The 13642-nt window shown below is 39.3% G+C and overlaps 1 protein-coding gene across 1 annotated transcript in view; it reads left to right on the top strand.

Annotated features, from left to right (window-relative positions):
• The window catches only part of PLXND1 (plexin D1), a 222509-nt gene that overhangs the window by 73809 nt on the left and 135058 nt on the right, over nt 1–13642 (top strand). The window contains exons 5-8 of the mRNA XM_089512571.1: nt 3812–3941; nt 5983–6157; nt 9742–9850; nt 11658–11760. Coding sequence (XP_089368697.1) covers nt 3812–3941; nt 5983–6157; nt 9742–9850; nt 11658–11760 — 517 coding nt within the window. The remainder of the gene's footprint in view (nt 1–3811; nt 3942–5982; nt 6158–9741; nt 9851–11657; nt 11761–13642) is intronic.

Below are 13642 nucleotides of genomic sequence, written 5' to 3'. Positions count from 1 at the left end.
CTCTCTCTCTCTCTCTCTCTCTCTCTCACACACACACACACCTACCTCTCTGGCACTCTTTACATGTAAATGAAATTTGCTGTTGTATGTGCTGTTGTATGTGTGGGAGAGAGACAAGATTGTTTAATTCTTAGTGAGGAGAGTAGATTTTGTCTTCAAGTGACTCCTGTTTCTCTGTCAGGAAGGTGAGGTTGGAGGGAACCAATTTCAGCAACATCTCTTCCTCATGATGAGGGCAGAGGCACTTATTATAATTGGCACCTTGTTGAAGTTGGAAAAACCGAGCTTTTGAGAGTTTTGCATTCTTTACTTTTGAATTTACTGAAGTGGGGAAGTCCTTTTTGCTGGGAAGAATTTGTGTGCAGACTCATTCTGTAACCCTGTTTTGTCTTCTTTTTTTTTTAACCTTCTTGGTGGAAAGGAGAGGTGGAGTCTCTCCCAGAGCCTTGAAACACAGAAGATAGGAGAGATGGCAGCTGCTTGGTGTGCATTTGCACTTGGTTGGGTTTCTGTCAGCAACCTTATACAGATATACATAGCTTGCAAGGGGGCATGAAAGGAAGGCTCTCTTCTTTTTCTTCCTCACCTTGATTTCCTAGAGGATGCTGTAATTTATTGGTTACAGATGCTAGATCTGTGGTGTTGAACCTATGGCATGCATGTCCTCTCTGGCACATGAAGCAATTTTTGAGGGTACACAAAGAGATGGGAAAATGGGGGAAGAGTAGAAACAGGCACGCACCTGTTCCTACTCTTCCCCCAGTCTCCTATGTCTTTTGCTGCCTCTCCAGAGACAGCTAAAGGCCCAGGAGGGCAAGGGGAAGAATAGGAACAGGTGTGTGCCTGTTCCTGTTCTTCCCCTGTCCCGGGCCTATAGTTGTCTCTGGGGAAGTCCCACCCCCAGAAGGCAGACGTTCCATCCCCAGAAGATGGAAGTCCCCCTCCCGGCACTGGGTACCCCATTGCGGGAACACCTTTGAGTTTAGGCACTCGGTCTCTAAAAGGTTCACCATCACTGTGCTAGAGGATTGGAACAACATATGGTAATGCTTTCAGGTATTGGTCAACCTGCTTGCCAAGATAGGGGCCAACATTCCAGACTGCCTCCTGGAAAACCACTGGGATGGCAATAACTGGGATCCACTCAGCCATCTGCTACTGTATGCCACCTGAATATAGGCAAGAGTGGCTTCAAATCTGGGCATCCCCTTAATGCTATCGCATCCAAGATTGAGCAGGGGGATCTCAAAAGAGGAGTATGTAAACATTCAAACTATGCCTTAACCTCAAATTGGATGCAAACATGTGCCCAGACCACCAATCACTGTTGTGACAAAAAAATGAAAACCATTTGTAATACCTCACTAATCTAATATTAATCTGTACACCATACAGAATACTGTGTGGAAAATGCTGGCTAACACCACAGTTCTTTGATCTTCCTCCTAAACTGTAACATTAAACTTTGTTGTTCTTTCTTGAACCTCAACCAGACGTGAACATACTGGACATGCAGAACTGTTACTTCTGTGTTCATAGAAAGGACTAACAGTGTTTTATGTGCTGTGTATCACCTGGCAAAGAGAAATACGTTTCATCATTAAGGGAGGGAGAGTTGGGGGATATGATTTGTATAATTTTTTAATTATGTAAGCCACCCCGATTGCCTGAGTGCAGAGGGGGTGGGATATAAATAATTTTTATTTATTATTATTGTTATCACAAAGAGTCTTTTATAGGATTGACCTGACTATTCTCCTTTACTATCAACATGCCAGGTGCCCCCCATCTCATTCTGTGCTAACACCTGCCATCCCTCATATTACCTTGTGGGATACTGTAGCTGCCTATTTGGTCAACCCCACCAACCTTCATTTAGCACTGTACCTTCACTATCCAGGCTCATCCTGATACTTTAGAACAATGGTCTCCAAACTTTTTGGGCCACCATCCACCTTTCCTCTTGTGTGACTACCCTAGCACCCCACACACATACACACACCCCTATTTAATGATATTAAGTCTGCTGCAAATTTAAAACAATTTATCTTGATTGCTGCTCTCTTTGCACCCAGCCACCTTGGGAGCAGCAACCAAGCAGCTGCCTGAGTAGTTAGTTACCAAGAAGCCTCCTACCTGCATCAGCTACTCCCTTTACACCATCGGGTAGCAACCATGCAGCAGGATGAGCAGTGACAGAGAAGCCTCTCACCCATTCCAGCTTTGTCAGAAAGGCCAGTGCTTGGACACTGTTCAGCCAGCTGCTCGATCACTGCTTCCAAGATGACCAAGTGCAAAGGGAGAAATTTCTCCTCAGCAAAGAAGGACTTTCAATCCTTTGTCAGGGTGAAGAGGGGTGCAGCCAGTGTGTGTACAGTGGGTTTACAGAGGCTACATGCTCTGGATTGGAGACCTCTCCTCTCAACCTGACGGATGAAAGAAAGCATGAGCAGGCTGGAGCACACAAATGCTTAAGCATGGTTTCAAAATTGAAAGCTCCTTTTGCTGCTGCTGCTGCTTTCCCACTGCCACATGTTCTAACTCCTTGCTCCAGTCAGTGAGTTTGTCCTAAAATGTGCCACTCCAAACAATAGAAATTATGCTTTGCATCCATCCCTCGTGAGAGTTTCCTGCCACTACTAGTGAAAGATACAGCTAAGAGAGTGAGCTTGCACAGCCAGATGAAGAGCAGGAGATACCACCACATGAAGAGAGGCTTCATAGTGGTTTTAAGGGACCCTGAAAAGAAGTTTCATGCAACCCTCATCTCTACCATGGTCCTATCTTGTACCACTTTGGGTATCACTGCTTTAGAAGGTCTAATCTACGTTTTCTTTTTCTATGAGGACGCTAACATCCATTATCCAGGCAAGAGAGACTGTACACGGAATATTAAGTAGACAAGCTGCTCATTTGTAATTTGTAATTTACATTGTTGAAATTATTGCAGGTATATAGCCTTTCCCTTATTTTATTTTATTTTATTTTTATTTTATTTTTTTGGCTGTGCAGTCACTCTATTTCTGAAACAGATATGGGAGCATTGGGTATGTTGATGGACTTCTAAAGGCTTTTGTAGGCAAAGAATCATGTGATTTCACAGACAACTATTTTAAGAACATGATTTAGAAGTTAAGAACCACCTCCCCCACCTTATCAAGTCTGATTTTAAATAGATCAAAACCTAGTTTAGGCTAGGTTTTACATTTTTCACATAGAAATTTCAAACTAGATAATGGCCATCAATCTTGGGAATGATTTGTGGACTAATGAATGTATGCAACAGCATTTTCTGGCTCAAGGGTAAAAGAGTTGTCTTTTAAACTTTTAAGAACAGTACACCAGCATAAGGCTAAACAAAAGTCTTTATATGAAACAGACCAGAACATAGTAAAGATAACCAGAGCAGAACAATCAATTTGCTTTGCAAGAACAATATATTTATTTAAAGAGAAATCAGATAAACAGAAATAGACCATTTGAAATAAAAGAGGAAAATTGCATAGTTAGCTGACAGTGCCTCCTCAGAGCAAAGGTCAAAAGCTTAATTTCTAGTTTACATGGATTAAAGAGTCATTTTTTCCACATCAGATTTAGAAAATGAGTTTGTGGAAAAATACAGAGAAAGCGCAATGAACGAAGCATTTCTAATTTTCACTTGTGTATAGTTTGGTGTTGAAGCTAACATTCCAGTATGGAGATAACATTGATTATTTAAAATGAGCATTAGTAAAGTGACAAAGGCGAGGGTGGTTGCAGTAAAAAAGTGATTTTAAAAACTTGATTCCATAAATGTTTTTAATTATTTTAGGTGTTCACTGCAACACGAGTGTGCTAATTCTGATGAGCCCTATTATTGGATAAGTGCAAGTGAAGGAGTGCAGCAGTGTCCTTCAATGACCATAATACCTTCAGAAATAAACATTGAGAAGGAGAACACGGTATGTTAAAACAGGATTTACACTATATCTGGAGTTTATTTCATAAGGAGTGCAATTGATGCACAATAATTATAAGACATTGATGTTTCACCATCTTAACTGGAGCCAAGACAAACTGGCCTCTTTAAGTGTGGTGTTTTGTTACATTGTGTTTCTGGGATTTTTATTTACTGAAGCAGCAGATTCACTCAGAATAGTCAGTCTAAGAACCAAGTAGTCTGAAGCACTGGAGAGCGGAGGGGTGAGTAGTGACATATCCAGTCCTCTCTTGATGTATCCACACTGCAGAATTAAAGCAGATAACTGCCTTGACTCCATCTTGCAGAATCCTGAGATTTGTAGTTTGGTGAGGCACCAGACAGACCAGGCTGAATACCTTGCCAAGCTACAAATCCCAGGATTCTGCAAGATAGAGTCATGGCAGTTAAAGTGGTATCGATCTGCTTTAATTCTGCAGTGTGGATGTACCCTCAGTCACAGGATGTGCTGAAACAGACTACTGAAGAGGTCCCTTTGGGGTGCTGTTGGGATCCTGTCACAGCTGTATGTCTCTTGAGGAGATCCTTGTCCCATCCTTTTCCCATCCTTATTGTGAAATAGGTGAAACACTTTCTAATGACATCATACTTATCCGGACATTATCCTGTCTGTAAAGTGCAATTGTCTGTGATTGCACAAAAGACTTTCTGATCATGCTGTGTTGATCCCAGCATTGTCCCATCGGTGAGGTGAAATTGTCTCGTCATTTCCCTTCATTTTTTAATAATGGAAGAACCCATTAATACTAGTGGCAGGACAATTGCACTTCTCTGACAGGATAATGGCTGGATAAGCACGACATTTTATTGGACTATACGAAAACTAGACTAATTACAACTTCCCAGGCCCCTAAACTATGGAACAACTTACTGGAAGAGATCCGTCTTACTACCATCTTAGCAGCCTTTAAGATGGTAATAAGACTTAAGATGGCTCTCTTCCAGTGGGCCTATCCCTCTGATCTTCTATAGCTGATCTCATAGAACATTCCCACTTCTGATTTTGATAGCATGGAAAACAGACAATGGCTTGGTCATTTTAAAGATTGGTAGCAGTATTGATGTTTGTTTTATTGACAGTATTTTTAGATAATATGGTATTTTGTATTCTGTATTGTTGATTTTATTTTTGTTGTAATCCCGCCTTGATCTGCAGGGAGAGGCGGGAAATATAAATAAAACTTATTATTATTATTATTATTATTATTATTTATGATAGTCTTTTGCATGATCGCGATAAAGATGGGAGAGCGATCAGTTTTGCTCCCATCCCCGTCTGATAATCTCCTCCATGTGGTGGGCGGGTTGCGGGGGGGGGGCTGAAGGGCTTCAGAAATATTTTAGGAGCATTTTTGTTCATTGCAATTGTGTAATGACTGTAAACATGGATTGGAATAATTACCATGTCAGGTTTAGGACGCTGTAATTAGTGAACAGAATGCATTTTCTCAAAATTTCAGGAGATTAGATCTGAACATGGTTTAGGAGGCAAATCCAAATACCTTCCCTGTTGTGTGATATGTAATGGAGAATCATCCCCATATTTCATTTGATTAATTTAAACCTGTCTTTAGAAGTGAGGGCAAAAAATTATTTGCTTTTCAGTTGGAGTACACTAGTAAAATTTAATTTTCTATTTGTTTTCCTACTGTTTTCTGTTGAAAAATAAAAAACAATGCTCAAAGTTGATAACTAGTAGGTTGATCCTGTCCTTTAAAATAATTAGGTATGCCAAACATGTCTGTTCCCATGTCTCAGTCCCAATTGTGATGGCTTATTTCATTTGGAAAATGTATTTCTTCTGGTCTTAAAAGTTGGGCTTTAAGCACAGAATTCTAGAATCTCTGAAAAAAAATTGTACTAGCAATGGTTTACATATATTCTTTTTTTCTAATTAGTATGTTGTAAAAGGAAAAATTTAAAAACCTAACTAACCCAGTTGATCAGTTTAAAATACTATCAATCTTTTACTAGAGCAATAAATCTTTTTTGTCCATACTTAGGGCATGATAATTCAAATAAATGGAAATATTCCAAGTCTGAACGGAATGAAGATGTCTTGTGATTATGGAAATAATATCGAAACTGTAGCTAAAGTTCTTACACAGCCTTTGAACCAATATGTTTATTGCAATTTTCTTCCCAGAGAAAAATATCCAGCTTTTCCATCCAATCAAGGTATGTAATAAACAATTACGTTAGCACATTAAAAAAAAAAACTTTAGGGATGCAGCATTTCCCTTTGGGCTAAATTCAACTTTTCTGGGGTTGTCTGTATTTATTTGTTTAGTAATATGAACTTCTACAGTGCTCAAATATTATGTTAAATTAGTGCTAAAATTTTTGAAAACATTGCCGCTTTCAGGATTATTCAGTATTTTGTTTCAATCAAACAAAGTACTTAAAAAATCTCATCTATCGCATTATTTTTTCACAGTGGTGGGAGTACATGCTCATATGAGCAAGAATCTATGCTCATGGCAGCAGTGCTGCTGGTAGGGTCTCCCGCGTCAGACAGGCTTTTTCTGAGGAGCCAAATTAAATGTGCTAAACCACTGCTGGGCTGCAGCAGTAATGGAGGTGACACCAGTGATCTCTCAGTGGTAGTGACACTATATCTAATACTTGTTAGCACTGTGCAGAGAAAGGCATGGCAAGCTCCTTTTGAATGTCTTTAATCACAGAAGCCTTATGGTGAGAGAATCCAAAATGAAACAATGGACAGTGCCAGAAGATCAAACTCCCAGGGTTGGAAGGACTATTCAAAGGGCTACTGGGCTACAGCAGGCAACAACTATGAGTAGCACTGTGACTAATGATGTCACTGGATTCAAGCCTGAAGGACATTCAGGTGTGCTCAGAGATGAACGTCTGCAGCTGTACAACACATATTATAGGAACATGGAATGTGAGAAGGAATCAGGGGAAGCTAGACAGATTGGAACAAGAAACGGAACCTTTAAACATTGAAATACATAGGATGAGTGAGCTAAAGGAAATGAAAATCTAAGATGTAGGGTGGCATTAATAGTGTAGAGAGATATAGCAAAAACAGTGAAAGGATATAATGCAATGTCTGAATAAATCATATCAGTAAGATTCAGGGACAATCCATCAATATAACCATATTCCAAATTTATGCTACAGGGACAGAAAAAGAATAAATCAAAAAATTATGTTCTGGAATCCAGGAGGAAATTGATCACACACCAAGATTATTCTTGTTAATAATAAGTGATTGGAATGCAAAAATCATAAGTGACTGGAGTGCAAAAGGAAGTAACAGAACATAATAGAAAATTGTAGGAAAATTTGGCCTAGGATCAAGAAATTAAGCAGGAGAATGAATTTTACAAGACTAAAAGTTTGTTCATCACAAACACATTCTTCAAAAAGCCAAAGAAACAACTGTCTATATGGACATCACCTTACATTACTTGATGGCCAAAATAATAATAATAATAATAATAATAATAATAATATATTATTATTATTATTATTATTATTATTATTATTATTGCCCACCTCTCCCCATGGGTTAATATAAAACAGATAAAATCAGTTAAAAACACACAAACTAATTAGAATATATAATAGAAATTTAAAGGAACAAACAAGACTAGTACATATTAAAACAATCAATCCATAGTTTAAAATTAATAATTTAAAATTCACAATTTAAAAATCATCTGGATAAGCCTACTAGAAGAGACTGTCTGTAATGCTGTTTAATTTCAGACAGTGTATTCAGATGTCAAATCACTTCCAACTGGTTGTTCCATAGTCTAGGGGTAGTTGAAGAAAAAGTCCTCTGGGGCCCATTACAGACGGGCTCTTGAGGCGCCCCCATCACATGCTAGGGGTTGGCCGGGGACCTAGCGTCCACACCGGCCTCACCCCATCACGTGATGGGGGCGTAATAATGGCGGCGCCCTATACACACAGGTGCCGCCATTATTACGTGTCGGATGCATAGCGTCCGCACGTCGCATGGCGCTTATGACGTCACGAGTGCGCCATTGGCGCCTCACGGCGTCATAACCGTGACGTGGGAAGAAGCACCATTTTGGGGCTTCTTTTTTGCTCTATGCGGGAGCTGCACGGTTTGGCTGCTACCGCTCCCTCACGGAGCAACCAGCAGCACCGGCAGACTGCCGCTTTTAGGCGGTCTGTAACACGCCTTGGTAACACTTGCCAGCCTAGTCCAGGCTGACTGGAGTAAATGTTCTCCAGTGGACCTGAGTGTATGGAACAGATTATATGGGAGGAGGCAGTCCTGTAGGTAACCTGGACCCAAATCATGTAGATCCTTACTTGCCCAGTGCTGTTTCTCCCTGCCCCCCCTTCTCCTTCTCAGCCTTCATATTGATGCTTACTGAGTCTTTCATCTACTCTGCAGCCTTACTAGGTACCAGCATTCAAGTCTGTCAGAATCACTCACATACTTCTCTCTCTCTCTCTCTCTCTAAGTTCCCAAAGTACAGGTACCCACAAAAACCTGTTTAGATTCTTTGTAAACATATGTACTCAACTACCACTTTTTAAACACCCTTCCCCATTACAAACCTCCATTGTCTTTTTAAGTACAATAACATCCTCTGATATTGCATTTTGTGCATTTTGATTGTTCCAATAAAGGTATCACTCCTTTGTGGATACTGGATGTTATTAAACTTTGCTACATGGCCAACACAGCTAGCTCTGGATCTGTGTCATTTGAAGATCAACAGGAAATACAGATGTTAGACAAGTTTAGCTTTCCTAGTAAAGGGGAATTCCACAAAGTTTGTGATCCTGTTTGACTCATCTAACATTAATGATCTGCAGGGAGAGGCGGAAAATATAAATAAGTTTTATTATTATTATTATTATTATTATTATTATTAACTAACTATGCCTTTGGCTGTGGTCTATGGCATAGTGGAATAAAATTGATCCATTAAAAACCAACTAACCTGGAGAGGCAGTCACCTCCTAAGTATCCATGCCAAATTTCAGATTTGTAGAGTTCACAGAATTAAACTTATGACACACACTGTCTTTTCTAGTTACTGTATTTTCTGGCGTATAAGACTACTTTTTAACCCAGGAAAATCTTCTCAAAAGTCGGGGGTCGTCTTATACGCCAGGTGTCATCTTATAGGGCAGGTGCTGAAACCGGACTGGAGAATCTGCAGTCGCTGCATATGGTAGGGGGAGCTCAAAAACAGTTGCGGCCACATCCCCACCATATATGACTATCGTATGAAAGCAGCTACCACTCTGATAGTCTTGGAGACAGGAAAGGCTGGGCAGGCAGGGAGAGCTGACCAATCCAAGCAGGCTTTGTATACAACAAGGTTTCCTGCTAAGTACCTGCACGCCATTTGAATTAAAATTACCATATCGAAATCAAATCTGATGTTTTTTTTAATTTTTATTTGGTGTGCATTGGAAGTGGGGTAGTCTTATACAGTGAGTATAAGACTGTATATTCTTATACTCTGTATTTTAACTGGAAAAGTTGGGGGTCGTCTTATACGCCCAGTCGTCTTATACACCAGAAAATACGGTAATTCTTAAATGTAACTGACTGGCTTGGAGAAACATAGTTTAAAGTAGTTGGTTTAAATAAGAACTCTTGAGTTTTGAGAAGCAACCTCGTCCTCTAAGAAAAAGAGTAGGGGGGGGGATTTGTATGCATTTATCTTGTCATGAAATCAAAGAAAAATATGAAAATAACTCTCTTGTGACCTGATATCTTTTGGCTTTTTCCCCCTCAGACCATGTGATTGTTCAAACTGCTGTAAGAGTCAACGGCAAAAATATTGTGCAGGCCAATTTCACTATCTATGATTGCAAGAGAACGGGAAACATTTATCCAAAGACAGCGTGAGTGATCCTATAGATTGTAAATTACAATGGAGAAGGGGTGGCAGGTCACTAACAAACAGTAGGTTGCTTGGCTGTACCTTGCATCAGACCCTTTCCTTCCTTCCTTCCTTTTTTAAAGTAGGGAAGGGATTGTAAATTGAGTAATCTTTTTTAAAAAGTGTGCATTCATCACCCAGGAGTGATTATTCTACAGGGTTAATTAAGTAAGAAATACTTTGTTATCAACCAGATATTTTGAGTCCTGGGCAGGATTTGGCAGGGAAGATGGTATAGCTTGCCAAGGTTTGCAGAGAAAGGGTCTTCGAGCCTTTCAGACAATATGGCCACTTTGATGGTTTTTTGGCATTTTTTTCCTTTTATGTTTTAAATATGAATAATATTTTTTTTATCTGAAAGCTTTGAATTTAACCCTAAGAACTCCACTTAACTGTCAAGGGAGAAACGCTATATACTTAATTGTTGCTCAATCTGCTGTACTATACAGCAGAAGATATATTGAGTGGATCCAATAATCCTGAATGTTATGTGGCTTCTACAGATTTGTGGAAATGACTGGTTATTAAAATTTTAAATATAATTATTCTTCATTTGTCACTGCCAGTATTGCTAAAAATTCCATAGAATGGTTTGCTAGACTCAACATTGATTCCTTTAGTGTAACTGTCACTTTTGCAGTACATGTGAGAACTGTAGGGAGGCAATTGTGGGTGGGAACAACAGTAAAGGTGAGAACATATATAATCTTGTGGGGGGGGGGGGGGGGACAATATGGATGCTTGCCAAGTAAGTGCTCTAGAAGAAGAAAAAATCCAGTATTCTTCCAGAATAACATGCTTGTTTGGATCAGCACTGAAAGCATGAGAGTAACATGTTTTCAGAGCATACAAGCTGACAAATGTTTACTGGGTGAACAATGCTGCCTGTATTCATATGTCATCTAGTTATTTGTATTTAGAAAATGCCATTTAAGACCCTAACTGTGGTTGTTAGTGTATACTTGCAGCTAACAAACTCAATTTTTAAAAAATTAAAGTTTAGATGTTTGTGGTAATATTCCCATGATGATTGGCAGCATTTTTTAATGTCAAGTAGAAATCGTTTTTCCAATATCTATGTATGGTTGTGAAAGCTGGATAGTGATTAAAACTGATAGGAAGAGAATCACCTCTTTCGAAATGCAGTGCTGGAGGAGAATTCTGTGGATACTGTGGACAGCCCAAAAGACAAATAAATGGGTTTTACCTTAAGATTTCTTCTTCTTCTAAAATGGCCAAGAGATAGGTAGTGATGGTATTGGGTATCCAGCGAAAGCCAGGATTATTCACTGCCCTGTAATTGCAGTTACCTGTATAAACCTCTGAAAGCAGTATTTGCTGCAGCAGTAATGCAGAAAAAGAGGTAAATCACTGAGAGATTTCATTTGTGCATAAGCATTGTGTTTTGCATAGAATGTAGTATTGTCCCTAAAGAATGCATTCTGCACAAAATACAGTGTTTTGTGCAAATGAAAATGTCCTGCAAAGTTACAAAATGCACAGAACAATATGGAAGACACACTATTTTTTTGTCTTAGATGGAAAAAAATATGAACATTTTTTAAATATCTCTACATATAGTCCATGGCTTCAATAGAATGACAGATGAACAACCTTTAAACATTTACATAAAAAAGTCTTCACATTCTTCATTAAATGAATTATTTAATGAAGAATGTGAAGACTTGGGAGGGATATATAGCTTTAGAGAAGAATCTGCATTATGTTGTTATTAACAAATACATATGCATGCCTTTTATTCATTTCAGGTGTATTAGCTGTTTCTCAGCTAAATGGAAGTGTCACTGGTGTACTAGAAAATACACTTGTGTCTCTAATGCAACTGAGTGTGCGGACTCAATACAGATGAATGTAAGCATATAACACTTACTAATTTGTACTACTTTTTTCATTGCAACAATATTTTGTCTACTTTCCCTTTAGGCAGTAGAAATTCTATGGATTCTGGAAATAGCCTTGGGAAAGTGTTATACAAAAAGTTATGTATGAAAGTGAGGCAAAGTTTTGATTTCTATTTGTCACATAAATTACAATTGGGTACATTCCTTGCTTGCATGCTGAGCACACCCTTCCCAAGCCTCCAGTACTTTCTTTTCCAAATGTGCATGCATGTCTAGGATAAAGACAAATAAATGGACAGTGGTTTGAGCTATGAAGAGATAACATGATCTGTTAGGATGCACACATTGGGGTTCTGTGGGACTTGCCTGGTAATCTACATGGAAGAGCTGAATGACTTTCAAGGTAGATTATTCTTAATTTTGGAGAGTTTCTGTTCATATTTTCCTAACATCACTGAGTTTTTCATTGACCATATCTGAAATTCTTCATCTTTTTGGATTTCACATTATATGTTTTATTTTTATTTGTTAACTTTTGTATGTTTCAAAGTAATTTTTTATTGTTTTAATTGTGATTATTTTAATTGTTTTTAAAATTGAAACTACTTATAGAATCATTGAATCATAGAGCTGGAAGAGACCACAAGGGCCATCCAGCCCAACCCCCTGCCATGCAGGAACTCACAATCAAAGCACTCCCAACAGATGGCCACCCAGCCTCTGTTTAAAAACCTCCAAAGAAGGAAACTCCACCTCTCTCTGAGGGAATATGTTCTACTCATACTTTCATGAAGTTCCTCCAAATGTTTAGGTGGGATCTCTTTTCCTGTAGCGTGCATCCATTGTTCCATCTCCTATTCGTTGAAGCAACAGAAAACAAGCTTGCTCCATCCTCAATATGACACCCTTTCAAATACTTAAATAGGACTGCCATGTCACCACTAAACCTTCTCCAAGGTAAACACACCCAGGTCCCTAAGTCTCTCCTCACAAGGCATAGTTTCCACGCCCTTCACCATTTTGGTCACCCTCTTCTGGACATGCTCTAGCTTCTCAACATCATTTTTGAATTGTAGGGCCCAGAACTGGACACAGTATTCCAGGTGAGGCTTGACCAAACTAGAATAGAGTGGCACTATTACTTCCCTTGATCTAGATGATATACCGCTGTTGGTGCAGCCTAGAATCACATTGGCCTTTTCAGCTGCTGCATCACACTGTTGACTCATGTTCAACTTGTGGTCTACTAGGACTCCTTAGATCCCTTTCACGTGTACTGTTGTTAAGCTAGGTGTCCCCCATCCTAACAACAGCTAGTACATTTCTATACCGCTTACCAATGTACTAAACGGTTTACAAAGTGTAAGCTTAATTGCCCCCAACAAGCTGGGTACTCATTGTAGCAACCTACGGAAGGATGCCAGGTTGAGTTGAGCCAGAGCCCCTGGCTGGTATTGAACTCACAACCTTGTGGTTTGTGAGTGAGTGGCTGCAGTTCAAGCATTTAGCTACTACGCCACCACGGCTCCATCCTATATCTATGCATTTCATTTTTTACCCATAGGTGCAGTCACTAATTAAATAGACACCATGAGGCCTTGCTATTCAACAACAAACCAACACAGAGATTAACATGTAAATGACTTCCTCTCAATCAAGGGTCACACAGTATATATACCCCACTCACTTCCATGCCAGCATTCTCTGAAAATGCCAGCCACAGATACTGGTGAAACATCAGGAATAAACTCTTCCAAAACATGGTCATATAGCCTGAAAAACCCACAAAAAACTTAGAGAAAGCTGTGGTCTTTATATCGTATTTTCCATATTTACTTTCACAGTCCTATTTTTATTTTGTTGTACTCTACCTCAATTAGTGTGAATCACTG

Source organism: Sceloporus occidentalis, unplaced genomic scaffold (assembly GCF_023333645.1).
Source record: "Sceloporus occidentalis isolate IW3139 unplaced genomic scaffold, rSceOcc1.0.p SCAF_1, whole genome shotgun sequence".
Lineage (NCBI taxonomy): Eukaryota > Metazoa > Chordata > Lepidosauria > Squamata > Phrynosomatidae > Sceloporus > Sceloporus occidentalis.
The sequence above is the reverse complement of the archived record's forward strand: the minus strand, read 5'-3'. Positions and strand labels throughout refer to the sequence as shown.